Below are 25,438 nucleotides of genomic sequence, written 5' to 3' on the forward strand. Positions count from 1 at the left end.
AAGGACGCTCCTGGCTTAGGATGTGAAGTGAACCAGAGGACGGAAGGTCTTTCTTTCTCTCTGTGTATCTGTCTTTTCAATTAAAATAAAAATCTTAAAAAAAAAAAAAAATCAGGGCCCAGCGGCGTGACCTAGCAGCTAAAATCCTCGCCTTGAACGTGCCGGGATCCCATATGGGCCCCGGTTCTAATCCTGGCAGCTCCACTTCCCATCCAGCTCCCTGCTTGTGGCCTGGGAAAGCAGTTGAAGACGGCCCAAGGACTTGGGATCCTGCAGCCACGTGGGAGACCTGGAAGAGGTTCCTGACTCCTGGCTTCAGACGGGCACAGCAGCAGACGTTGCAGTCATTTGGGGAGTGAATCACTGCATGGAAGATCTTCCTCTCTGTCTCTCCTCCTCTCTGTATATCTGACCTTTTAATACAAATAAATAAATCTTAAAAAAAAAAATCAGCCATCAGCTGTTATTTGTCACTGTCATTGCTGGGCGCACCCTTCCGCGCATGCGTAGAACGGTGAGCTCCTTCCGCTTCTCAGCGCCTGGGTGGCGGACCAATCCGGCCGAGCGGTCTGCGCAGGCGCGGGAGGAGCTGGGTTCGCCCCGCCCCGAGGGGTCGGGGGTCAGGAGTGGGCGGTGGTCGCCAGCGGCAGAGATCCGGAGTGCTGGGCCATGGCGCCCCCGCAGCGCTGTTCCCTATGCCGCCAGACTTTCTTCTGCGGTCGCGGACACGTCTACAGCCGCAAGCACCGACGGCAGCTGCAGGGGGCTTTGGAGCGACTGTTGCCCCAGGTATGGCCGCGACGTCTGGGGTTGCAGGGGGCAGTGATGCGGCCCGGGGGCTCCAGCCTGGCTTGTCTCCGCAGGTGGAGGCCGCCCGCAAGGCCATCCGGGCCGCGCAGGTGGAGCGTTACGTGCCGGAGCATGAGCGCCGCTGCTGGTGCCTGTGCTGCGGCTGTGAAGTGCGGAAACACCTGAGCCACGGGAACCTGACGGTGCTGCACGCGGGGCTGCTGGAGCATCTGGCCAGGTGACGGTGGGGCCCAAGGGTCAGGGTGGACGGTCGCCTTACAAGCATTGCCAGCCTGGGGCCGGGGGTGGGGAGGGGGGCCGGTAGCTGATGGGAGTCTCACAGGTGCAGAGCAGGCCTTGCCCACTTGGCTGATGCTTAGCTATCCGTGGATGGTTCTGTTATCCCAGTTGAGGTTTCTCCTGCTCCCTTCTCAGCCCAGAACACAGGAAAGCAACCAACAAATTCTGGTGGGAGAACAAGGCTGAGGTCCAGATGAAGGAGAAGTTTCTGGTCTCTGCTCAGGAGTATGCGCGGTAGGTCTCTGCTGACGAAAGATGAAGTAACGCAGTGAATTCTGGATGTCGTGTCGTGGAGGGGAGCTTCCTGCATAGGAAGTTCTGTAGGGACTTGGTAGATGTCCCTGTCTTTTTAGCCTTTACTGTCCTAGGCCCTGTAGTATACACAAAAGCAGGCAAAGAGGTCTTAATGTAATTGAGGAATGGGGCTTGGCAAGGAGAGACTGGTACATAATAAAAAGCATTTGTGATCAACTACTTCAGTGTTAGGCACAGAGAATTCTAAAGGACAGTCCTTTAGGTATAGCAAAGGTTGTTTATCATAAAGAACCTGATGCTCACCCAGTGCCCACTTAGAACAGTTTTGGATTTTTTCCCCAAGATTTATTTGTTTTTATTTGAAGGGTAGGTTTTACAAACAGAAGGAGAGACACTCCCCAAGTGGCTATAACAGCCGGAGCTGAACCATTCTGAAGCCAGGAGCAAGGAGCCCCTTTCAGGTCTCCCACGTGGGTGCAAGGTCTCTCCTTGGGCTACTCTCCACTGCTTTCCCAAGCCATAATCAGGAAGCTGGATCAGAAGTGGAATAGCCAGGACTAGAACTGGTGTCCGCTTGGGCTGTTGGCACTGCAGGCAGAGGTTAGAATCGCACCAACCTCTGGGCTATTTCAGGAAGGAAACACGGGTTCTTCCCCCCCCCTCCACACACCACCTGTTTTGTTTCCTTTTAGTGCATAGGCAGCAGAGAAACAGCTCCTATACAGTCACCTAGTGTCTTTGGTGACCAGGACTGCCTGCCACTGAAGCTGGACACAGGGCCATCAGGCCAGATCTCCCACCTGGAGGGCAAGAACCCAGGCACTTGAGCCGTCACTGCTTTTCCCAGGTTCTGCATAAGTTGTGTGATGGGGGTCATGGGCATCCCGACCAGTGTCATGGCCACTCAGGCTAAATGCTCATCCTGGAAGCCGACAGGAAGTGGTCTCAAGACAACCCCCCATGGGAGAGAGGAAACAAGGCTTGTATACAACCATGGCCCATGAGGCTCTGTGCAAAGCTGCAAGGCACTGCTGATAGTGGAGTTGGCTTTTGTTTGTCCTTGTAGCGGTATTATTCTGAAATCTCTTGTGTGTGTATTGTAGGATAAAACAGTGGCAAGTATTTTGATATTTTTGGGAACCAGGGTTTTTACTGGCAGAAAAAATAACTGAAGAATGGAGGGATTGGCTCAGGAAGTACCAGTATTCTTGATTTAAGGGGAGAGGAAAGCTTTGTCTTAAAGAGCTGGAAGAATGAGGTCTGTGTAACAATCATATCGTTATCTTGGGAGGCATGGGTAGAGTCCGTGGCTCCTGGTTTTGGCCTGGTCCAGCCATGGCTGTTACAGACATTTAGGCATAGGTCACTGGAAGATCCCTCTCATTAAGCTGCTTCCTGCATCCCATATGGGCACTGGTTAAAATGTTTGGGCCCCAACACTCCTCTGGGAGACCTGAATGGAGAAAGTTCAGGCTCCTGGCTTCAGCCTGGCCCGGCTTTGACCACTGGGATCATTTAGGGACTTTACGAACAGATGGAAAATCTCGCTCTTTACCCCTCTGTAGCTCTGTCTTTCTAATTAATAAATCAGGCTGAGCACGATGGCTCAATGGCTAAATCCTCTGCCCTCAACCACCAGGATCCCATATACTCAGTAATTTGTGTCCCAGCTGCTCTACTGCCCATCCATCTTCCTGCTTATGGCTGGGAAAGCAGCAGAGGATAGCCCAAAGCCTCGGCACTCTGCACTCACCTAGAAGACCTGGGAGAAGCTCCTGGCTTCAGATAGGCTTAGCTCTGGTTGCTGCACTATTTAGGGAGTGAACCAGTGGGTGGGAGATCTTTCTGTCTCTCAGAAAATCTCAGTAAATCTGTCTGCCTTTTCAATAAAAATAGATAAACCTTTATTTAAAGAAATCTTTGTTGGGAGGGAAAGGAACCATACAATAAAGCAAGCAGTTTCTAAAAAGGAAACAACAACAAAAAAACCTGGCACTTCAAATTAATAAATATATTTTTTAAAGATTTATTTATTTTTATTGGAAAGGCAGATGTACAGAGAGGAGGACAGACAAAGGAGAGACATTCTGTCCGATGATTTATTCCCAAAGTGACCACAACGGCCAGTACTGCGCTGATCGAAGCCAGGAGCCTGGAGCTCTTCCGTGTCTCCCACATGGGTGCAGGGTCCCAAGGCTTTGGGCTGTCCTCGACTGCTTTCCCAGGCCACAAGCAGGGAGCTGGATGGGAAGCGGGACCACTAGGATTAGAACCAGCGACCATATGGGATTCTGGAGCGTTCAAGGCAAGAACTTTAACCACTAAGCCACAGCACTAGGCTTAATAATAAATATATTATATTTATTATTCAATAATAAATATATAGCAAATGTTTATTTATCCATAAATAAATATTTATTACATATTTATATTTATTATAAATAAATAAATATTTATTTATGCATTTGAAAGTTATAGAGAGGGGAGATACAGAGAATTTTCTACCTGTTGGTTCACTCCAGATAGCTGTGATAGCCAGGGCTGGGCCAGGCTCTGTACTCAGTTAGCAGAGCCCCAAGCATTTGGGACATTTTCTACCTGTTTTTAAATTTATGTAGTTGACAAGGATGCAAGCCGTAAGGACCACTGATGAGGGCGGGAAGATAGAGGTGTGGGGGAAGGTTGCTGAGACAAATGCCTTCAGTTTTCCTTTATCCATTTCTGTATTCAAGGGAGGAGGAAAGGGGGCTACTCCCAGATACCAGACTACATCAGGACCTGCTGGTGGAGGTGTCCAGTTGATGTCATCTTAGAAACCCTGTGTCTTCTATTGCTTTTCCAGGGTCTTTAGCAGGGACCTAATGGAGACTTGAACCAGCACCCATAAGGGATGCAGGTATCATGGGTAGCACCTTTACCTGCTGCGCCACAATGCTAACCCCTGAATAAAGCTTTCTGAAGCAGAGTAATTAATTTTCTCATGGGTGCTATTGCTGTTGTAGTTGTACAGAATGTTTCTGTTCTTGGGAGATACCTGCTAAAATATTTAGGGTTCTGTCTCCTGATTTCTAAATCCTTATTTTATTTTCTAATTTCATTATTTTCTAAAGTTTTATTTCCCTAAAAAGGAAGTATGTGTCTGTAAAAGAAGAGCCAGTGTATCAGAATGTTCACAGTGAATCTGAGTGGGAGGAACATAGGCTTTGATTATACTGAGTTTATCCCATCTCCCCCCAAAAAATCACAACTAGGAGGGGCTAGGTTCTGAGCTGACTGGTTGTTTGTCTTTCTAGATTTAGAAAATCCATGGTGAAAGGCTTGGATTCTTATGAAGAAAAAGAAGACGAGGTGATCAAAGAGGTAAGTTAGAGGGAGGGTCTCTGAAGGACCCAGCTCCAGCACCCTGTCTAAGCTTCCTCTCCTACAGATGGCAGCTCACATCCGGGAGGTGGAGCAGAGCCGGCAGGAGGTGGTTCGATCTGTCTTAGAGGTTGGTCTCACTCGGAGGATCCAGAGCAGTATCCAAATCCACTGATGCCTGGCTTTCCCGGGTCCAGCATTTCACAAACTGGCTCTTCTACCCCATTCCTCATCTGCTTGGCTGGAATTCCTCTCCCTGTGTCCCAAGGGGCAGGCCTAGTCAGTGACGGGGGCAGTTTGCAGACAGGCAATAGCCTCCCTCTGTCAGTGTTCCTTATGATCCTGGATGGGGGTGCGTGGACCAGGCAGGCTCTCTTAAGCATTCTGGATACATCTATTTTTCCTGAATCAAACTCAGCCTCAGACAACACCAGACCCAGAAGAGGGCTCTTCAGCACCTAAGAGTTGGCAAGGAGCACACAGGTATGACTGAAGAACTCTTGTTGAGAGTTGGACATCTCTGAGGAAACTCTCACCTTCTGGCCGGGAAATGGCAGCAGCTGTCACCTTTGCCGTCTGCTGTGGCTCAGGGACCTCATCTGCCGGCCTGGCTCCTGTCTGTCTTGCAGCCAAGTGGCCTCCAGCTCACAGCAGCCCTCATATTTGGACCTGCCACTGCCACCAGCTCCAGAGCTTGATTGGACAGAGACCCAACAACCTCTGACGTTCATTGGCCATCAGGTATGGTGGATATACCAACAGGCCAGGCTCTTCAGGTTCCAGGACACCCTTTTGATTTTTCTATCTATTCTGGTCATTCCTCTCTGCATTTTTTGGCAAGTGTTTATTTATTTGAATTTCAGAATTAGAGAGGGACAATGAACCTGAGTTGACTCCTCAGGTGGTTACAATGGCCAGAGCTGAGCCCAAAGCCGAGAGCCTCATCCAGGTATCAATACCTACACGGGTAGTAGGGGCCCAGACACTTGGGCCATCTTTCCCCAGCACACTGCAGACAGCTGGACTGCACAACACCAGCTCCCTCTAACCTTTGACTTCCTGTTGTACTGTTCCCAGTCTTCTATTAAGACCTCTTGTCCTCTGTAGAACTCATGACCCAGCTTGACATTTATAGGGGCACTGCAAGCAATTGAAACTGCCCCCAAAACTAGTACATTCCAAGTCACCATAAGTACAGATCTTTACCTCTTCCTTCCTTCACCTCCCACATGCTATGTCTAACTGTACCCCCTGTTAGCCTCTGTGCAGTCTTAGAACACTCCCACATCCCATACAGAAACACACTTCATCACCTGCACTTTTACTCCATTCTGCCCACATACTCTGCTGCTCGCTGCTTCCACACATTTGCCTCAGCACCCGTCAACTTTTGGGTTAAATGCTAACACTGCCACAGAAGGCTTATCTGAACAATTAACAGTGTCTTAAAGATGAACTGGACCTGGTGCAATAGCCTAGTGACCAAATCCTTGCCTTGCACGCACTGGCATACCATACGTGCACCTGTTTGTGTCCCAGCTACTCCACTGTCTGCTTGGGAAAGCAGCATAGGATGGGCCAAAGCTTTGGGACCCTGCTCCTGCATGGGAGACCCGGAAGCTCCCAGCTCCAGGCTTCAGATTGTCTCAGCTTTGGCCATTGTGGCCGCTTGGGGAATGAACCAGCAGATGGAAGATGTCTCTCCTCTTTGTAAATCTGCCTTACCAATATAAACAAATCTTTTAAAAAATCAATCTGTCAACTGAACTTGAACTATGGTTATGCAACAAGGTGGAGGAATCCACCATGGGGGGAGGGGTATGGGAGGGGTGGGGGGAATCCCCAGCGCCTATAAAACTGTACTACATAATACAGTGTAAGCAACAATAAAAAAAAAAAACAAACAAACAAAAAAAAAAACGGTGCCCATATGGGATCCTGGCACATTCAAGGTGAGTCTCCGTGTCAAGCCCTCAATTTAGTTTTTAAAAAGAAAAAAAAATAGTGAAAACCTTGATCTATAGCAACCTACTATTTGTAATCAGTGTATGAACTGGGAAGCAGTCTAGGGGCCTCAACCTTTAACCTTGGAGGTCCAACACTCTCCAGATAAATAGAATTGAGTTTAATTTTGGGAAATTCAGCTATGTCTACTTGACAATTAATTTGTACCTTTCAGGGAAACCCCACATTTCTTATTGCAAGAATATTCTGTGTTAAGTATAAGTAATGAGGGCAAAAAGTCCCCCAGCTTTACATCTGTAGCCCTAAATGCCATCATGTGAACCATGTTAACTTGGACAAGTACATCAATACTTCTGATGTTAATTTTATCAGGTTGCACATAGGATTGGAAACATAAACTCACTGGTTTGTGATGTGGTTCAGATGATCTAATACTGTGCCCTACAAAGTGAAAGGAACTAACTGGTGTTTAAAAAAATAAAGGCAAAATGAACTGGTGAAAAAAAAAAAAAATCAATCTGCAAATGTAATTTATGGTTAATCCTCTTAACCATAGGCATGCTCTTGACGGGGCAGGGCATATTCACCTGTTGGTAGTAGGCATGTGACTTCTGGATATAACCACTTGAGGCCAGGACTCTGATGACTTACTGTGGGCACCTATTCCCACTGCAAAGTCAGATATACAGAGAGGAAGAGAGGCAGAGAGGAATATCCTCCATCCATTGATTCACTTCCCAAGTGGCTGGAGCTGAGCATATCCGAAGCCAGAAGCTAGGAACCTCTTCTGGGTCTCCCATGTGGGTGCAGGATCCCAAGGCTTAGGGCCGTCCTTGACTGCTTTCCCAGGCCACAAGCAGGGAGCTGGATGGGAAGCGAGGCTGCCAGGATTAGAACTGGGACCCATATGGGATCCCGGTGCCTTCAAGGCAAGGATTTTAACTGCTAGGCTACCATGCCAGTACCTCTGTGCTCTAAAAGCAGCAGTTGCAGCCACCTTAGAAATCTGCATTCTTTTCAAATATAATACGCATCTAACTGGTATTTTCCTATTTTCCCATTCCTAACCACAGGAAATGCCAGGAGTTGGTAACGTCCACTCAGGTAAGGTTCAGGACAGTGTTTTTTTTTTTTCCCTTAAAGATTTTATTTATTGGAAAGTCAGATATATAGAGGAAACGACACACAGAGGAAGCTCTTCTGTCCATTGATTCACTCCCCAAGTGCAACAGCTAGAGCTACACCAATCAGAAGCCAAGAGCCTCCTCTGGGTTCCCCATGTGGGTGCAGGGTCCCAAGGCTTTGGGCCGTCTTTGACTGCTTTCCCAGGCCACAACAGGGAACTGGATGGGAAGGAGGGCCACCGAGATACGAACCAACACCCATATGGGATCCTGGTGTGTGCAAGGCGAGGATTTAGCCACTAGGCTACAATGCTGGGCCCCAGGGCAGCATTTCTAAGATGCAATTAAACAAAAAAAGGCAACTACAGTAGAGTTCACACACACACACACAACCAACTCAATAAAAGCCTGTGAATGTTTACCATCAGGGAAACACACATTTGAAAGCGAACGTATTAGAATAACTGATTATATGTGTATGGAACCATCACATACTGTTGGTAGAAATGCAGTTTAAAAACAGTTCCTCATATACCTAGTTATACAGTCTAGCAATTCTATTTACCACTCTACCTAAATCCTTACAGCTTTAGAGTAGCTGCAAATTAAGGCAAAGATGCCTTCCTTCTGCTGATTCTCAGCCTCAAAGCCCAAAAAGCCTGGAGCCCAGCTCAGCCCAGATTTCCCCGATAGCAGACTTGCCTGCTTCTCCAGATGCACATGAACTGGAAATCCAGAGTGCAGCTGGAACTCCCAGACGCTCTGCTCTGGGGTTCAGGTGATTTATACAATGTATCAACCACAGTCCCAAACACCTGAGCCCAGGATGAGCTGCTGCTGCATTTAAAAGGGGTGGGTCTCAAAATGGTTAAAAGCCTGGGGACTCCAGTGCTCCCCTAGTAAGGAAGCTAATAAACAATCTGGAACAGTAAGGATCTTAGTGGGGTAGGAGAAAATGGGGGATGGCAGCTGCAGTGCAACCATGCCTGAAAGTTACTTAAGAGTCTTAAGGTCTCCCTAAACCCTGGAACCTGGTAAGTCCCATCATTCACAGCAGGTGAGGCGAGCAGTCAGCTAGGGCACAACAAACCTTAATAGTCTTTCCTTTCCCAGGCGCTACACCTCCCTGGATGGTCCAAGATGAAGACTACAGCTCTGGGAACAAACAAATCGGGCCTTCCTATGAAGAATTCCTTAAAGAAAGTAAGTAAGCAAGCCAGCTTCACCAGGGAACAGGGTTCTTTGAAACTCAGTAAAAACCTTCCTCATCATTGCAGAGGAAAAGGAGAAATTGAAGAAACTCCCACCTGACAGAGTTGGGGCCAACTTTGACCACAACTCTAGCACTGGTGCAGGCTGGCTGCCATCTTTCGGCAGGGTCTGGAATAATGGAAGACGCTGGCAGTCCAGGTAGGGGTCCGCCAAAGTAACCCACTACTGCTTGGAGAAAACCCATCCTGCATTCTATTAACCCTTTGTTTCCTTCCAGGCATCAATTCAAAACTGAGGCAGCTGCAAAGAAACAGCTACCACATAAAGAAAAAACCTAATCAATTTCAGATGCTTTTCCCAGTTGCCTTTAAGAAACATACATATCCAAGTTTGATTTAATAAGGTTTTATTTTGCCAAATGTACAATTCATTGCACCTGTAAAAAAAAAATTAAAAGCAGCATGAGAATCCTTGTGAAGAACGTGTGTGTACTTCCTCCACCTCGAATTCCCAGGTTCTCACCGCTTCATGCATCTTCAGTAGCAGCTGGTGCATCTCCACCCTTGGTGTTTCTGGTGTAAATTACTTGAGCTCTGTGCTTTGAAACCAGTTTGATAAGTCCTGGGGGGAAAGGATAACAATATTTTACACAGTAGTGCCAGGAGAATGCTTAATAAGTTTTCTATTCCCTCTGAAGCTGTAATGACATTTCTATTGGAAAGGCAGATTCATAGTCAAATGATTTTGTATCTGCTGGCTCACTGTTCAAATGGCCACTGTTCAAATGGGTGCAGGGTCCCACGTCTTTGGGCCATCCACGACTGCTTTCCCAGGCTACAAGCAGGGAGCTGGATGGGAAGTGAAGCAGCTGGGATATTATGCAGTCCTGGCAATTGCGAGGCTGAGTTTTAACCAACTGGGCCCTACTAGTAACTCAGTGGGTTAACAATTACCTTTTGGGGGGGGTGCTATTAAAGGCCCTCAATTTTCTTACTATCACCAGTGAAACTAATAGATTAACTAAGGTACTGAAACTCTATATGGTGCTGTATGGTTCTAGTCCTGCCTTCACTACTTCTGATCCAGCATCCTGCTGATGACCTGGCCAAGCAGTGGAGGCTGATCCTCACTGCTTGCACCCCTGCAACGACATGGAAGATAGGGAAAAGCTTCTGGCCACCACGGACAATCTGCAGATGGAAGATCACCATCTCTTTCTACCGTAATTTTCAATTAAAATATATAAAGTGCCTGGGAAAAGCCGCGGAGCGTGGCCCAAGCGCTTGAGTCCCTACCATATTTGTGGGAGATCCAGATGAAGATTCTGGTCTTGGCCTGACCACTGTGGCCATTACAGTCATTTAGGGGAATGAACCAGTTTATCTGTTAACTGCTTTCTTTTACCTCCCCCTACTCCCACCGGCAAAGAGAGAACCTGAAAACAGTGCTGCTTGGAGCTGACCACGCTAGGTGAAACTCGGACCTGGGATTTGGAGCTCAAGGCTGCCTCCCTGGGCTCCTGCCTTCAGACCGGCTGAGGCAGTCACCTGGGGAGTAAACCAGCCAACGATATGCCTCTGCCTCTCAGACACAACTAAGACCCCGAAATGTCAGAAAATACGTTACAGTGGTTAGGTTATCAACTAGGACACCCAGCAGCCTTTCACAGGCTCGGTCACCTTTACTCAGGAGCTCCTGCAGGGCTGCCCTGGCCAGGGACCCACGGATCTTGAGTCTCTCGGAGACCACAGCGGGCGTGATGAGCTTGTAGTTGGGAACTTCCTTGCAGAGCTTGTCGTACGTGGCTTTGTCAAACAGAACCAGATTGTTGAGCTTGTCCCGAACTTTTCCTTTGGACCACTTCTGCTCAGAAACAAACAGGACGATAAGCAAGCCACGACGGGCTGCGGACGGCACGAGGCCGACACCATTACCTCCATACACCCCGCGCTCCCACGGCGCGCCAAGGGCACCCTTGCTCCCGCGCCCTCCTACCTTCTTCTTGGCCTTGCCCCCCGATTTGTTCACGGGGTCCTTATCCTTCTTGGCCGATTTCCCGGCGTCTTTCTTCTTCTTGTCGTCCTTGGGTGGCTGCGGAGAGCAGGCGGGCAGGTGTGAGCGCGGCCGCCGCGCCCGGTGCCCGAGCACGTGGGGGAGACGCTCCCTGCGGCCGTCTGGCCGCCAGGCCTGGCCAGGACACGTCCTCCCCGCGCCCCCCGCTCGGCCCGGCTCGCTCAGGAGACCCTCGGCGGCACAGCTCGCTGCTTACCATGGCGAGGTGCGGAGCCCAGCGGCGACCACCTCAGACCTGCAAGATGTCGGACAAAAAGGAAGTCCCAGATCGCGTCAGGCCCCGAAACCTCCACCCGCCGCGAGGACTTCCGGAGCAGGAGGCGGGACCTCGCGCGGAAGTCCTGCTGCGAAGGCCCCTCCCGCCGGCCTGTAGCAACCCAAGTGCGCAGGCGCCACGGGAGCTGCGCACCGGGGGGGGGTCCCGCCGGGGCCGGGTCACGTGACGACGCCTGCGGGGCGGGTCTGTCAGCGGGAGAAGCGCGGCAGCGATGGCGATATTTAGCGTGTATGTGGTGAACAAAGCTGGCGGCCTGATTTATCAGCTGGACAGCTACGCGCCGCGGGCCGAGGCTGAGAAAACGTTCAGTTACCCGCTGGATCTGCTGCTCAAGCTACATGACGAACGCGTGCTGGTGGCCTTCGGCCAGCGTGACGGCATCCGGGGTGGGCGAGGCTCCGGCCCGGGGGTCCTGAGAGTGGGCTGACGCGCCGGGGTGGGGGTCGAGGCGGCGCGACCGCGTGTCCTGTCGCCTCGGCGGAACCGCGGGGCTGCAGCTTCGCTGACTCAGCCTCACCCCCTGCAGTGGGCCACGCAGTGCTGGCCATTAATGGCGCGGACGTGAACGGCAAGTACACGGCCGATGGCAAGGAGGTACTGGAATATCTGGGTAATCCTGCTAACTACCCCGTGTCCATTCGTTTCGGCCGGCCTCGCCTCACCTCCAATGAGAAGCTCATGCTGGCCTCCATGTTCCACTCGTAAGTCCCTCGACCCTTCCTCGTACCTGTTGAGCTGCACTTGGCTCGCAGGTTATCTAGATGTGTGTGGGTCTCCTGGGTTGCAGTGCCTTTCTCTGACTGCACTTAAGCCAGGAGTTCTTAGGAAGGCCACTAACCCAGTAAGCCTAGGTTTTTCTGGTAATACCGGCAGTGGTATGAGCATAGTTAAGTCAGCTTCTGTTCTGTGAGCCTAAGGTTCTTTATCTCTAAAGTTGAACTGTTTCAAAATCATTTCCTGTTCTCAACTATGGTACTAAGCTGTGCTGGCTATTGAGCAAAATCAGCATGACACGTTTTTCCAGAGTGCTTGTGCTATAAAAGTTTGCATTGTTTCATGGGAAAATATGTGATATGTAACAGGACCTACACACGCCAGCACTAGTTGGAGAGTCTTGAGACCCAGCTACTCTGCAGTCCTAACTCCACTCATGTGGGAGACCAGGGGGCAGTTCTAGCCTCCTGCCCCACCCACAGCCCTGCTACCTTTTAAGGAGTAGCCCTGCCAATGGACGCCCTCTTTGTGTCTCTTCCTCTGTTGACTCTGCCTCGTAGATGAGTAAATAACTATTTTATAAATATATGTGATGTAAAACACCTGCAGGACTCATATAAATTCAAAAGTTTTGGACACTGTTCCTAAGCTGTTCCTACTTTCCCTCCTGGTTGTCCCAGATGCGGCAGATAGAGTCATGTCAGTGAAAAGGTTTGAGAAACACTCCCGTCCCACAGCTTCGGGATACATTCCCGGCTGTGCCTCTTCCGCTTCTAGGCTGTTTGCCATTGGCTCCCAGCTGTCTCCTGAACAGGGAAGCTCAGGCATCGAAATGCTGGAGACGGACACATTCAAGCTGCACTGCTTCCAGACACTGACAGGTAGGTGTCTTGGACAGGCCAGAGAAAGCGGAGCCAGGTGAGGGAGAAGGCTGGCTGTTGCTTTGGGAGTGGGGGTTCAGCCCCTCTGGTCTTTTTGTTCTGAGACCCCAAAGGCAGTATTGGATTTGAAGCTGACTGTCTCCACGTCAACCCAGTGTGTTCAGCCTTGATTGGCGTATGTTCTGATAAAAGTGTTGGCCCATACTGCACGTTTTAGATGTGTTGTTTCCTAATCAAGTTTGAAAGCCAAGTGGAGATGGCCTTTGGATCCAGAGTGTTGTTGCTTTCCTCCATTAACGCAGGTCACAAGCTCGCTCCTGTGTGTGTGCCCTCTGGTGCAGTTTCTGTTGAGGCAGTTGGAGACTGGAAGTGCGTGGTGGAGCTGGAACTCGCGTCTCAGCTGGGTGAAGGATAATTCGCTTCACTTCATGAGGCTCTGGTCCCAGCCAAGATTCCAAGTTTTGCCTTGCCTGCTTTATGTACCAATAAGGATTCAACAGAAAAGGGATTGGGATAGCACACTTCAAAATCGAAAGTTCTGTACAAATGTAAGGTGACGTGACTAGCTGCATTCTCTCTCTCTGTCTGAGTCAACCATTCCTGACCTCTCTGCAGGGATCAAGTTTGTGGTGCTGGCAGATCCCAGGCAAGCTGGCATAGATTCCCTTCTCCGAAAAATTTATGAGATATACTCAGACTTTGCTCTCAAGAACCCATTTTACTCCCTGGAAATGCCCATCAGGTAGGTGGTCCTGCTCCCTTAGCACATGATTGAAAGCCACGTGCTCTCCACAGGGCAATGTGAAATGTAGAGCATAACTTAAGTTAAGGCAACAGTGATTACTAGCTCTTGATTTATTTGAAGAATCCATACTTCCTTTGGCGTTCATAGCTCCCTCATTCCAGTGGAGTTCCCTCCAATTGCCTCTGATCCCACAGAAGGGAGTTTCAGGTCTCACACTTTTTGTTTTATTTATTTATGTATGTACGTACGTATGTATTTATTTTTCTCTTTCGGGTCTCATGCTTCCTCATTTATGTCTCCTGGGCTTGGCTTAGGTGTGAGCTGTTCGATCAGAACCTGAAGCTAGCCCTGGAAGTAGCAGAGAAGGCTGGCACTTTTGGACCTGGGTCTTGAGCAGAATCCAAAGTGGATCCCTGCCTCTCCCGACCCCCATCTGAGAGATCCCTGCTGTTTGCATTCCCAACCTCATTAGCATACTTGAAAATGGGACAATGGAGCATGACAACCTGTGCCAATCCCAAGCCTTGGCCATGCCCTGTTCCCTTGTGTATATATCATGGTCCTACCTCCCAGCGTTGTACATACAGACTTATTTATGCAGGTGGTAAGCCCATTCATGCTGGAATAAACATTTCTTTGGTCTGAGTGTTTGCTCTTCTAGTGATCTGGGGTGGCGAAAAGGCATGGGATGGGAGACAGACATGGCAAGGGGGTTCTGGGAAGATGAGAACTGTATTCTGGTAGAAAACAAAACAAGCATGTTCATTAAATGAACAAATATTAAGATTTGGCATCATGAAGCTTGGAGCTAGTCCAGAATTGCTCCTGGTTCCTGGAGTCCTTGGAAGTAGGAAGGATGATGGAGTATTTATCTGGCACTTACTGCAAGACTTCACTGCTTTTTATCTCTCAATCCTCACCCTAATCCCAGGGGTACATTATGTTACAGGTGAAAATTTAGCCAGGTACATGCTGTCTGCCTCAGTGTCCCCATTCTGGTTGCTAACAGCCTGAGCTGGGATCCAGGCTTTCACCACTATTGTGCTATTCTCTTGTGAAGCAATTTAACTTACCATAGTACAGCCGCTATATCTCTGACATGATCTTCTGACTGATTATGCAGTGTTCAATTGAAGGTGAAGGAGGCATGAGCTTAATTTAGGGATGGAAAGTGCAGATATTGACAGAATACTTCCCAAGCAATGTCTCTGGTTTAGGTTATGCCCCCTCCCCCATCCTTTCTAAAAGAATCCAGAGATCTCCTGTCTGCTGGTTCATTGCCCAAATGCATGCAGCAGCCCCACTAGAACAGAGGCCATGGACCAAGAACACAGCCCAGGCCTCCCCTGAGTGTGGCTGCTGCCCAGCCCCTCGAGCCTTCCCCACTACCTCCCAGGGTGTCCATTAGTGGGAAGCTGGGATTGAGAATGCAGCCAGGATTCAAAAGCAAAAACCCTGACGTGAACTGCAGGCCTCCAACTAGTGACTTAACCATAAGGCCAAAGCCCACCTCTATATCTCCCTTTTAAAAAGAAAATCCAAAGACAGTGCTTAGTATCAAATCTAGTTTTAATCTTCTATAACAAGCCCTCTTACTCCCCACCCACACGCCTGCTGGATGCAGGAGTACTGGCCTCCTGTCTTCCCCTGGAGGCTGAGGTATTGGCAAGAGTGGCTGCCCACTGCTAAGTGGCCTTAGGGCACAGCAGAAGTCACTGGCCATGAATGTGCCCTGTGGCTGCAGGGACAGTCCCACTCAGGTGGGTCTGGTAGAATGGGATGGGACAGGGCCCAGCAGAGGAGGGCAGCCACAAGAGACTCCCTTGGCTGCAGGGGTTTTCTGTTTGTTTGAAGGCAGGAAATAGGAGCTAATGGGGTCCAAAGACAAAAGTTACTTAAATAGAGCATAGGGAGGGGGGAGCTGGTACCTCATTAGCCACTGAGAGCTTCCAGTGCCACCTGGGCCAGGGAAAAGGCCAGATCTGGTCAAAGGTTCAGTCCCAGCCAGGGCAGCCCCCTTCCTCTGCATCCCTACTGTGCACAGGGAAAAGACCACAGATGTGTGTTTGGGGGGTGGGGGTGTGCCCCAGAGCCTGCACTCCCCTCACTCAGCCTTCTTGGGCACTCTGCCCATCTTGGTGCGGATGTTTCGTAGCAGGAAGAAGGCAGCGGTGCTTGCTGCGCAAACCAGCTCAGCCACCCAGAAGGCCGTGCCCCAGCTGTAGTGCTTGGCAATGGTGCTGAAGGGAAGCCCAGCCAGAAAGCCGCCCACTGTCAGAAAGGAGATTCGTGAGGTGGCAGCCAGTGGGACTTACAAGCACAAGAGGGGGGTGAGGTGAAGGCATCGCACTCACCGTTGGCCATCAGTCCCACGATAGCATGGGAGGTGCCACATAAGTTGGGAGGGGCGCTCTCATTGGCAATGACTCCAAACAAGGCAATGGGACCGTAAGAGGAGAAACCAAACACAGCTCCCAACACCAAGATCCAGAGCTGCAAGGGCAAATGGGGAGCGAGTCAGAAAGCCTTCCCACTGGCCTACCCCTGCCTCAAACGGCAAAACGGACAGTAAGCGACCCTTGTCCTCCTCTCCCCAGTATAACTGACAGCATACAGCTAGAATAGCAGGTATCACAAAAGCCAATCCAAGGGCCGAGGTGAGCATGGAAAGTAGGAGCAGAAGCTGACACTGCCTGTACTTGGCACATGCACAGGCTGGAATGGCAAGAGCCAAAGCAGAGTGGGCAGGACCAAGGCGTGTCCGACCAGAAGGAACCCAGAGACGTCACTGAGGCACCTCATGTTCCGTAAAGCCTGTGAGCTCAGCGAGAGGGTGAAGAGCCGGAGTCCAGAAAGCAACATCCTAGAGGAGCAGAAGGAAGAGAAGGAAACTGGGCCCCAAATGGGGGAGGGCACTCAAAGGACAGGTCAGGGACTGGGGCAGACAGAACCGAGGAGGGACAGCTGCCCAGCCTGGAGCCAGGAAGCAGGAGATACGTGCCAGTGACCCCTGCTTTCTCTCCTGTCCCCTGCTGTAGGCCTGGGCCTCTGGATTTACCTTTGGGGAGTCGCTGGTCACTGTAACCCGGAAGAGGTACATGGATAGTGTCATGCCAGCCATCATGAACAGCAGCAGGCCATGGCGAGGGTTCCCGTATACAGACAGCCCTGCCTGTGGGGATGGTCCCAGCAGCGTCAGGCCCGCCGAACAGGACATGGAACCCCCACCCCTGGACTCTGGCACAGCAGGCTCCTGCTGACAGGTCTTTGGCAATCAGGGGCAGTTCTGGGAGGCCCTGGGACTTGCTCATGACGTTCTGAGGCCAAATTCCACCCTGGGGGCATGCCTGGGGCACGTGCTGGGGAGCTGCACCAAGTCTACCCCAAGCCCAGTTCTCCCAGGGGCTGTGGAGAAGCCTAGAGCTTGGCTGACATCAGCTAAAGCCCTTTCCCCCATGGCCCTGGTTAAGATAAGAGGAGCCTGGATTAACAACCGCCCAGCCCACACCAGCTGTTGCCAACCTCCCTGTGCCCAGGGCTTCCATCTCTCAGTGCCTGGCCAGCCACGCTACAAAGAGTTAAGGCACCTTCCTCCTTCCTGTCCCCCCTCTGCCCACTCACCTTAGCCATGGCCCGGTCTGACAAGTAGCCAGCTGCAATGCTGCCTACGAGGCCTCCGACCTCCAGGGCACTCATGTAGGAGCTACCTGGAATGGAGTTACACATTGGGGTTGTGTCACAATGGCTTAAATCCAGACAGGCATTTGGAGGGGAGGGTATCCCTGAGTGGGCAGCCATTGCCTGCCTGACCTCAGCAGAGCAAGGGGATCAGTATCCCATCATCCACCCACCCCTTTGCCAACCCTCTTCTCACCCACGAGAGCAGACTGCCCTTTCTCCTGGATAAGGAAGAACTGGCCCCAGTCGGTACAGCAGGTCTTCACTCCAAATACAACCAGGTAGCCAGTGGAGAGCACCCACAGGTAGGGGGACAGCAGCAGCTCTTGGAGGGTGCTCTCGTCCTTCGAAGAGCCTGCACCAGAAAGAGGACCAGGTTTGGCTCCACTCTGGCTGCCCTGCTCTGACCTGCACCCCACCACTCATTAACCAGCTCTAGGGGCAGAGTCCATCAGCACAGTCAGGATCAATGTGAAGGGTACCCCCAGCCTCATGCCCCTGCTCTCAACTCCTAGCCAACCTTTTTGGATGAAAGACAAACCGAAGACCAGGATGGAAGAAGGTTCCCAAGCCAACACAAGCTACTTAGGCATGGCATACTGCCTGAGACAGGGAATTGTGTGATCCTGGGGAAGGAATAGGCTAGGACAGGAGTTGCTGTGCTTGTCAGCTCTGCTCCTAGTGATGCAGTTGCACTGATGCCTCATCTGTTCTCCATCACCCCTTCCCGTTGGTAAGCATGCTCCCAGGGACACAGAGCCCTCGCGTCCCGCCTGCAGAATTCCACCGAGTGAATGACAAGGACCGGTGCTCAGTGGTTTGGCTTGAGTGGGTGGCTCACCCTTCTTGCCCTTGGAAGGGGTGGGGTCCAGGTTGCGGAGTCCAACATCAGCAGGTTCATTGTGGATGAACAGGAGACAGAGGAAGGAGACGGCCACACATAGGGCCCCAGACAGGGCCAGCGTGCTGCGCCAGCTGTAGCTCTGGGCCAGCACGGTGGCCAGGATAGGGCCCAGCCCTCCAGCCAGGTTCATGCTGGTTGACAGGACGGCCCACCAAGTGCCAAACTGCGATGGCTCAAACCACTGTAGGGCAGAGGGGAACAGAGTAGGGTAGGTGCCCAGCCTCCAGCCCGTGCTGAGGGTAGGGGTCAGGGGTGGACCTAGCAGCTCGCATTACAAGGGATGAGGGCATGGCCAACTCCCTCATCCGCCACCTGATCCCACCACTTACAGGCTCCTAAAATATCTTGACAAGCAACAGGAGCTGGCCTGAGAGGACACCTGCCATGGGGCAGGGTGGGGAGGGGAGGGGTGCCTTAAGGTGTCCCCTGTGCCAATCCAAACAGGCTCACCTTCCGCAGGATCTTCCCACAGGGTGGCCAGCCCAGCCCCTGGGCCAGGCCATTAAGGAACCAGAGAGCAGCAAAGATGGGGACCGTGGAGCTCCAGGAAAACACAATGTTGACCAGGCCAACCAGGAGCAGCCCAGAGGAGAAGAGCCAGCGGGCACTCATCTGGTCTGACAGCACCCCGCTCACAAACTTGCTGATGGCATAGGCCGCCGACTGGCTGCTGGTGATGAGCCCTGCAGAGGAGGGGAGCGGGCAGCAGGACACCTGCAGGGTTAGGGGCAGGGCAGAGGCACAGGAGGGGTGGAGGAAGGCAGGGGGTCAGGTGTGGACAGGTTCCCCCCAAGGTGGGGGAGAGGATGAGACAGGTTCTTCCCTTCAAGGGAGCAGGAAGAGCCAGCCCTGGGGCCCTGCCACCTCTGCCCCCACTCCCACCTCGCTCTCAGCATCAGCCTCACTCTGACTCCTCTCCAGCTCTTAGAGAGAGAGGTCTGCCTCCACTGTCAGGGCCCAAGCAGGGAGCAGAACTTGGAAGCCAACCCAAGGCCTGAGTGGCACCGTGGCCCCTTCCAAATATGAGCCTGGGCTACAGGATTTCATCAGAGGCCGTACTCCTCTGGAAGTGCACCATGCTAGGCCACACAAAGTTATTGTCAGCTGCCTAGTTCCCAGAGCTCACAGTGGCAGCTCACCCACCACCCACACTGTAGGCTCAGCGTGCACCCACACAGGTGTGGGAGCGTTGCTGAGACCCTCTGTGCCTCCAAGGATGGCAGGTGGCTTCTAGGCCCTGACACACCCCAGAGAAGCAGCCCTCCTCACATGTACAAGGATGCCCCAGGGAGGGCCCTGAGCTCTGACATGTGCTGGCTGGCTCAGCTTCTGCCAGGCCACATGCCTGTCCACACTGGCATCCAGAGCTCCTGCTGCTTCTATGCCCCTGAGCCCAGCACCCCACCCTTCCAGGGCTCACCCAGGTCATCCTTGTCCAGAGGGATCTCCTCCACCAGCGAGGGCATGACAAAAGAGAAGGTCTTGCGGTTGAAGTAGTACAGGCTGTAGCCGCCAAACATGGCCAAGAAGATCACTGTGCGGTAATAGCCGTAGCCCTGGGCTGCCATGGTAGACAAGAACAGGCCCTGCCGGCCAAGACACTGAACGTCCGACTACAGCCGCGGCTTGCTTGCTCGGTTGGTGCCCAGATCTGCTGAGTTAGGTTTCTCCCACTGCCTCCTCCGCCCAGCCGCCCAGGCTCCCTTTATAGCCGCCTTCTGGACAATCATTAAGCCTGAGGCGGCTCCCAGGGAACCCAGTGGTGTCCTACAGGAGACAAGAAAACAAGAGATTACCCAGTGCCAAATTGGGGGTGGGGATGGGGATGGGGGGTCCCAGAGGGAGGCATGCCTATAAACCAAGCCAGCTCCCTGTGTCCCCTGAATGTCTGCTGTCCCATCCACCTCCACCTGCCTGAGAACCAGCTGTGATTAATACTCAACCTAATTACTTTTATCTGCAAGGGCCCCTGGCCGGGAGGCTGCTCTCTTTGTGTGGACCCACTCTGCTCCAGAATTCACCCAGGTCCCCAGAAACCCAATGTCTAGCAGGCAGTGAGGTGTAACTTACCTCACACAACAGCTTCCCCCTTGGTGGGAGGGGGGATATCAAGACCCCAGTGGATTTCTGAAACTGGATATATCACCAAAACTCTAAAGTACTGTTTCTTCCCATACCTGCACATCTAGGATAAATTAACTGAGGTACAGCAAGAGATTAACAACAGTAACTGATAAACTGATGATTGCAATATACTGGAGTGAATACAAAATACTTATTTCTGTAATTTTCCATCTGATATTTTCCAGCCTCAGTTGACCTTGGATAACGGAAACCGTGGATATACAGAAGAAGATGCAGAATTGTCCAACAGGGGAGCCCCCTCACGCGGGCCCCCACAGTCCCGCAGAAAGCCCCCACCAAGGGCTGAGGTCCTGGCGGAAGGCCACTGGGAGCTGCCTCCGATTCCCTATTACCTTGCAGAGTCCATCTGGGCTTCCCGCCCGTCTGGCTACAGGCTACGGGTCTGGCATCCAACCCAGAGATGAGCGGGCAGTGGGCGGGCAGGCCATCGGCCGGCTTGGGGCCGCAAGTGTCCAGCTGCCTTGCTTTCCAGTTCGCCTCCCCCCCAACTAGGCTGGGAAAGCAATTGGAGCAGAAAGGCGTAGGCGCCGCGGTGCAGGCGACCGCACGTAGTCTCCCTGAGGCCCCTCGCTTCTGACGCCCAGAGGGTAACCATGCCAGGATCCGGCCGGACGCCGAGGGGGGAGACGGGCTGGACAGGCGGAGGTTCTCGGCACCCGCCCAGGCCGGGCGTCCTCAAGCCGCCCAGGTCACTCCGGGGTGGGAGCCTCTGGGGACCGGGGCGCAGGCCACAAGGCTGGTGCTACAAACGCAGGGGCACGTGCTGCTCCCCGGCAGCCCCCAGACCCAGAAACTGCGCTCTACCCTCGGAAGAGCCATGCTTCTGAAAGTTAAGGTTCGCTCACAAGGACACCCCCGATGTCCCAGAGGTCCTAGACCCCTAGATCCTAGAGATTCCCGGCCGGCCCCGCCCTCAGGTACCGCCCATCCCCCCCCACCGCCCCTTCTACCTGCTTGGAGGCGGGAGCCCGAGCTGCGCGGGGTGGGGCCCGGCAGCGCCGCGCACGCGCCGTGCATGGGGGCGGGTCCCTGCCAGCTCAGGAGCCGACTCCGCCCCCAGGGGCGCAGGCCTGGCCCTGAGGTGCGGACAGCGCCGCGTAGGGGCCGCGCGCGGCTGTGCACCTCTTCACTGCATCCCACGAACTGATTTTTTAGTGAGTACTGAGGTAATATTGTTCTTGAGTTCCTCACAAATTAGAAGAAGTCTAGTCGAGACAGAGTTTCCTGATTTATGTATATGTTGATTTTTTTAAATTATTTTTTGTTTGAAAGGCAGATCTACAGAGAGAGGATCCTCCATCCATCTTTGGCTTCACTCCGCAAAAGGCAGCAACAGCCAGAGCTGAGCCAGGCCAAAGCCAGGAGCCTGGAGCTTCTTCCAGGTCTCTCACGTGAGTACAGGGACCAAAGCAGCTTGGGCCATGCCTTGCAGCTTTTTCAGGAGCATAAGCCGGAAGCTGGATCAGAAGTGGAGCAACTAGGACTAGAATTGGCATCCATATGTGATGCCAGCTTTGCAGGCAGAGGCTTAGCTTAGGTTGCTGCACAACAATGCTGGCCCACTGTTCAATACATGTGTGTATGTATGTATGTATATGTATATATAAGATTTTATTTATTTATTTTACGATTTATTTATTTTTACTACAAAGTCAGATATACAGAGAGGAGGAGGAAAGACAGAAAGGAAGATCTTCCATGCGATGATTCACTCTCCAAGTGAGCACAACGTCCGGTGCTATGCCAATCTGAAGCCAGGATCCAGGAACTTCTTCCGGGTATCCCACATGGGTGCAGGGTCCCAAGGCTTTGGGTCATCCTTAACTGCTTTCCCAGGCCACAAGCAGGGAGCTGGATGGGAATCAGGGCTACTGGGATTAGAACAGGCGCCCATATGGGATCCTGGTGTGTTCAAGGTGAGGACTTTAGCTGCTAGGCCATGTTGCTGGGCCCAAGATTTGATTTATTTGAAAGGCAAAGTTACAAAGCAAGGGTGACAGAAAGAGACCTTCCATCTACAAGTTCACTCCCCCAGATGGCCGCAAAAGCCAGAGTTGGTCCAGGCCAAAGCCAAAATCCTTGAACTCCATCCAGGTCTCCTACAGGAGTGTCAGGGGCCCAAGCCCTCAGGTCATTATCTGCAGCTTCCTCAGGCACATTAGGAGGGAGCTGGATCAGAGCTAGAGCAAGTGGGATGAGAACTAGCATGTGTAAGGGATGCCGGCATTGCAGGCAGCAGCCTAACTTGCTATATTGCCAAATCTCAATATGCTGAAGGGTTTTTTTTAAGATATATTAATTTTCAAGATATATTAATTTATTTGAAAGGCAGAGTGACAAAGAGGGAGAAAAGGAATTTTCCATGTGCTGGTTCACCTGAAATCCTCCAATAGTCTGCATGAGGCCAGGCTGAAACCAGGAGCCGGTAACTCAGGGTCTCCCAAGCAGGTAGCAGGAGCATCCTCTCAGCCACTCAGCTCATCCTCTGCTGGATCAGAAGCGAAGCAGCCAGGACTTGAACTGCACTCGACACAGGCATGTCAAGTGGTCACTGGGCTGTTCAATAATGCCCATCCCTAGGAAGATATTATCTGCAATCAATAATGCAATTCTCTGTATATGACAGCTTGAAGTTTTTGTTTGTGGTGAGATCACTGGTGGACAGAGATACAGATAAAGCAGCATGCCACAGTACTTAAAAGACAGGGAAGAGAGTAAGCCTTCACTTTTCATTGAAACACTGTGAACTTGGATAATCTCTGTGTGTTCAGTCTGAAGCCAGGAGCCAAGATCTTCTTGTGGGTCTCCCACACAGCTGCAGGATCCCCAGGCTTTGGGTCATCCTGACACTTGCAAGGTGAGGATTTAGCAATTTAGCAATTGAGTCATTGTGCTGGGGCATGGGACAAGTGTCTGCAGTCATCAGCAACAAGGCTAGACACTGCTGGAAAAATGTCTGCCGGGTCTAAAAGGCTAGATTATTGTATAATAGAATTTTTTAAAGAATATTTATTTATTTTGAAAAATCAGATATACAGAGAGGATGAGAGACAGAGAGAAAGATGTTCCAACTGCTGATTCACTCCCCAAGCAGCCACAATAGCTAGAGCTGAACTGATCCGAAGCTAGGAGTTTCTTCCAGGTCTCCCACATAGGTGCAGGATCCCAAGGCTTTGGACCATTCTCCACTGCTTTCCCAGGCCACAACAAGGAGCTGGAAGGGAAGTGGAGCAGTGGAACATGAACTGGTACGCACTCGGGATCCTAGAGCACACAAGGTGAGGACCTTAGCCACTAGGCTACTGCATTAGGCCTAGAATTTTTTTTACAGATTTATTTGTATTTGAAAAGCAGGTTTGCAGAGATAAGGAAATACTGAGAGAGAAGGTTTTTCATTCATTCATTCATTCATTCACAATAGCCAGCTGATATGATCTAATGCTGGGAGCCAGGAGCCTATTCCAGGTCTCCCACATGGGTGCAGGGATCCAAGATCCTAAGCCATTTCCCTTGCTCTCCCAGGCCACAAGCAGAGAGTTGGATGGAAAGTGGAGCATCTAGGACTTGAACAGGTGCCTGTATGGGATGCTAGTGCCGCAGGGTTAAGGATTGGTCTGTTGAGCCATGACGCTGACCCCTGGAAATGTTCATATCTGCACAAATATGCAACAATATCCTTTACTTCTCAACAAACATGAACACTTGGTCATGCTTGCCTGATCTCCCTATAAATACATATATGTAGATCTGGTTTGGAATCATAGGAAAGCTGGCTGCAGATTCCATGCACTTTACCCCGTAGTGTTTGGCTCTTTTTGTCCTAAGAACAAGGTCCCCTATGTGATCGGTGCAGCTGTCATAACCAAGGAAAGTATTCCCATGTGCCTCTTTGTTCCTCCTCATTCAGGAAACAGCCCCTGAGACACAACAGTGAAGGTCAGAGTAGACAGATTGGGGCGTGCTGGTGAAAACTGGTGAGATAAGGATTTTGTCTTCATGAAACAAAGAATTCAGATGTGAGACAGAGAAGCAGCAGCAACCCACGTATCTGGGATGAGTGGGGTAGGGCATCCATCAGAACAGATGGGCTCATCTCCACACGGAACCTGGGATACAATGCCTCACCAGTCAGACGGGAAAGCCAGAGTGCAGAATTTAATGGAAAGAACATACCTGGCTGACCAGGAAAACACTGAGAACTGAGAGTGTGGTCTGCATTCAGACTGGGGCCTATAACGGCATGGGGTCCAGTCCTTCTCACTGTCTCTCTACCTCCCTCTTCTCTTGGGTAAAGGGTTTGCTGAGTGAGAAATATATAAAATTCCAACCAAGGTTTTGTTAGCCAATGTTATCAGGCTGGAAACCGAAGTGGTGCTCTAGAGAGATCGTCCCAAGATGCCTTCCTCTCTGCAATGCTGTCAAATAAATCAATATTTTAAAAAGATTTAAATAACTTATCTTAGAAACAGTAGCTACATCATAGACCATGCCAAAGTGCATCAGTTGCTACTGTTCTCCCGGCTGGAAGCAGGCCTGGGCCCCATATCAGAGTGACAGTTCAAGTCCTGGCTGTTCATGCTCTTGGCTCCATGAAGAAAGAATTCAAGCAGACAGAGAGAAAGGTAAGTAGACCAACAAGATTTATTTAAAGGCAAAGAAAGGGCATAGTGTGATGGTGCAGTAGCTAAATCCTCACCTTGAAAGCACAGGGATCCCATCTGGGCACCGATTGTATTCCAGCTACTCCACTTAACATCTAGCTCCCTGCTTATTGCTTCGGAAAGCGGTGGAGAATGGCCCAAGGCCTTGCAACTTTGTAGGAGACCCAGAAGAAGCTCCTGGCTTGGGATTTGCTCAATTCTAGCCGTTGTGGCCATTTGAAGAGTAAACTAGCAGATGGAAGATCTTTCTCTCTGTCTCCTCTTCATTCCATAAATCTGATCTGCTTTGCAATAAAAAATATATATATATTTGTTTAATTACAATCCAGAGCTCTTTTATTTTTTCTTTCACTTA

The 25,438-nt window shown here is 51.2% G+C and overlaps 4 protein-coding genes across 10 annotated transcripts; 2 read left to right on the top strand and 2 right to left on the bottom strand.

The window, feature by feature from the left end:
• The first annotated feature begins 634 nt into the window (after positions 1-634).
• On the top strand, positions 635-9,473 carry CENATAC (centrosomal AT-AC splicing factor). The gene is made up of 11 exons (XM_040977080.1): positions 635-789; positions 864-1,027; positions 1,225-1,323; positions 4,638-4,704; positions 4,772-4,834; positions 5,123-5,187; positions 5,334-5,445; positions 7,743-7,773; positions 8,907-8,996; positions 9,071-9,203; positions 9,283-9,473. Exons 1-11 carry the CDS (start codon positions 670-672, stop codon positions 9,341-9,343), a joined length of 1,005 nt encoding a protein of 334 aa, XP_040833014.1. The 5' UTR covers positions 635-669; the 3' UTR covers positions 9,344-9,473.
• Positions 9,395-11,429, bottom strand: RPS25 (ribosomal protein S25). Its single transcript, XM_040977087.1, has 5 exons — positions 11,275-11,429; positions 11,001-11,096; positions 10,685-10,868; positions 9,528-9,626; positions 9,395-9,441 (listed from the first exon to the last, which is right to left on the bottom strand). The coding sequence occupies exons 1-4, from the start codon at positions 11,275-11,277 to the stop codon at positions 9,532-9,534; spliced, it is 378 nt and encodes a 125-aa protein (XP_040833021.1). The 5' UTR covers positions 11,278-11,429; the 3' UTR covers positions 9,395-9,441; positions 9,528-9,531.
• A 100-nt stretch (positions 11,430-11,529) lies between these two features.
• On the top strand, positions 11,530-16,803 carry TRAPPC4 (trafficking protein particle complex subunit 4). 6 transcript variants are annotated; one of them, XM_040977081.1, is made up of 5 exons: positions 11,530-11,741; positions 11,882-12,056; positions 12,847-12,950; positions 13,566-13,692; positions 14,010-14,340. In XM_040977081.1, exons 1-5 carry the CDS (start codon positions 11,567-11,569, stop codon positions 14,086-14,088), a joined length of 660 nt encoding a protein of 219 aa, XP_040833015.1. In that variant the 5' UTR covers positions 11,530-11,566; the 3' UTR covers positions 14,089-14,340. The 6 variants fall into 6 exon arrangements, with proteins under 6 accessions (XP_040833015.1, XP_040833016.1, XP_040833018.1 ...); XM_040977082.1 differs by lacking the exon at positions 14,010-14,340 and adding an exon at positions 16,734-16,803 and having other exon boundaries at positions 11,536-11,741; XM_040977084.1 differs by having other exon boundaries at positions 11,536-11,741; positions 12,847-12,948; positions 13,678-13,692.
• On the bottom strand, positions 15,468-20,884 carry SLC37A4 (solute carrier family 37 member 4). 2 transcript variants are annotated; one of them, XM_040977078.1, is made up of 9 exons: positions 19,698-20,884; positions 18,728-18,960; positions 18,215-18,458; positions 17,570-17,728; positions 17,317-17,402; positions 16,754-16,867; positions 16,493-16,558; positions 16,050-16,188; positions 15,468-15,966 (listed from the first exon to the last, which is right to left on the bottom strand). In XM_040977078.1, exons 1-9 carry the CDS (start codon positions 19,843-19,845, stop codon positions 15,800-15,802), a joined length of 1,356 nt encoding a protein of 451 aa, XP_040833012.1. In that variant the 5' UTR covers positions 19,846-20,884; the 3' UTR covers positions 15,468-15,799. The 2 variants fall into 2 exon arrangements, with proteins under 2 accessions (XP_040833012.1, XP_040833013.1); XM_040977079.1 differs by lacking the exon at positions 16,493-16,558.
• Between the last annotated feature and the right edge of the window lie 4,554 nt (positions 20,885-25,438).

The sequence above is a fragment of the Ochotona curzoniae genome, unplaced genomic scaffold (genome assembly GCF_017591425.1).
Source record: "Ochotona curzoniae isolate NIBS_2020 unplaced genomic scaffold, NIBS_Ocur_1.0 contig_2723, whole genome shotgun sequence".
Lineage (NCBI taxonomy): Eukaryota > Metazoa > Chordata > Mammalia > Lagomorpha > Ochotonidae > Ochotona > Ochotona curzoniae.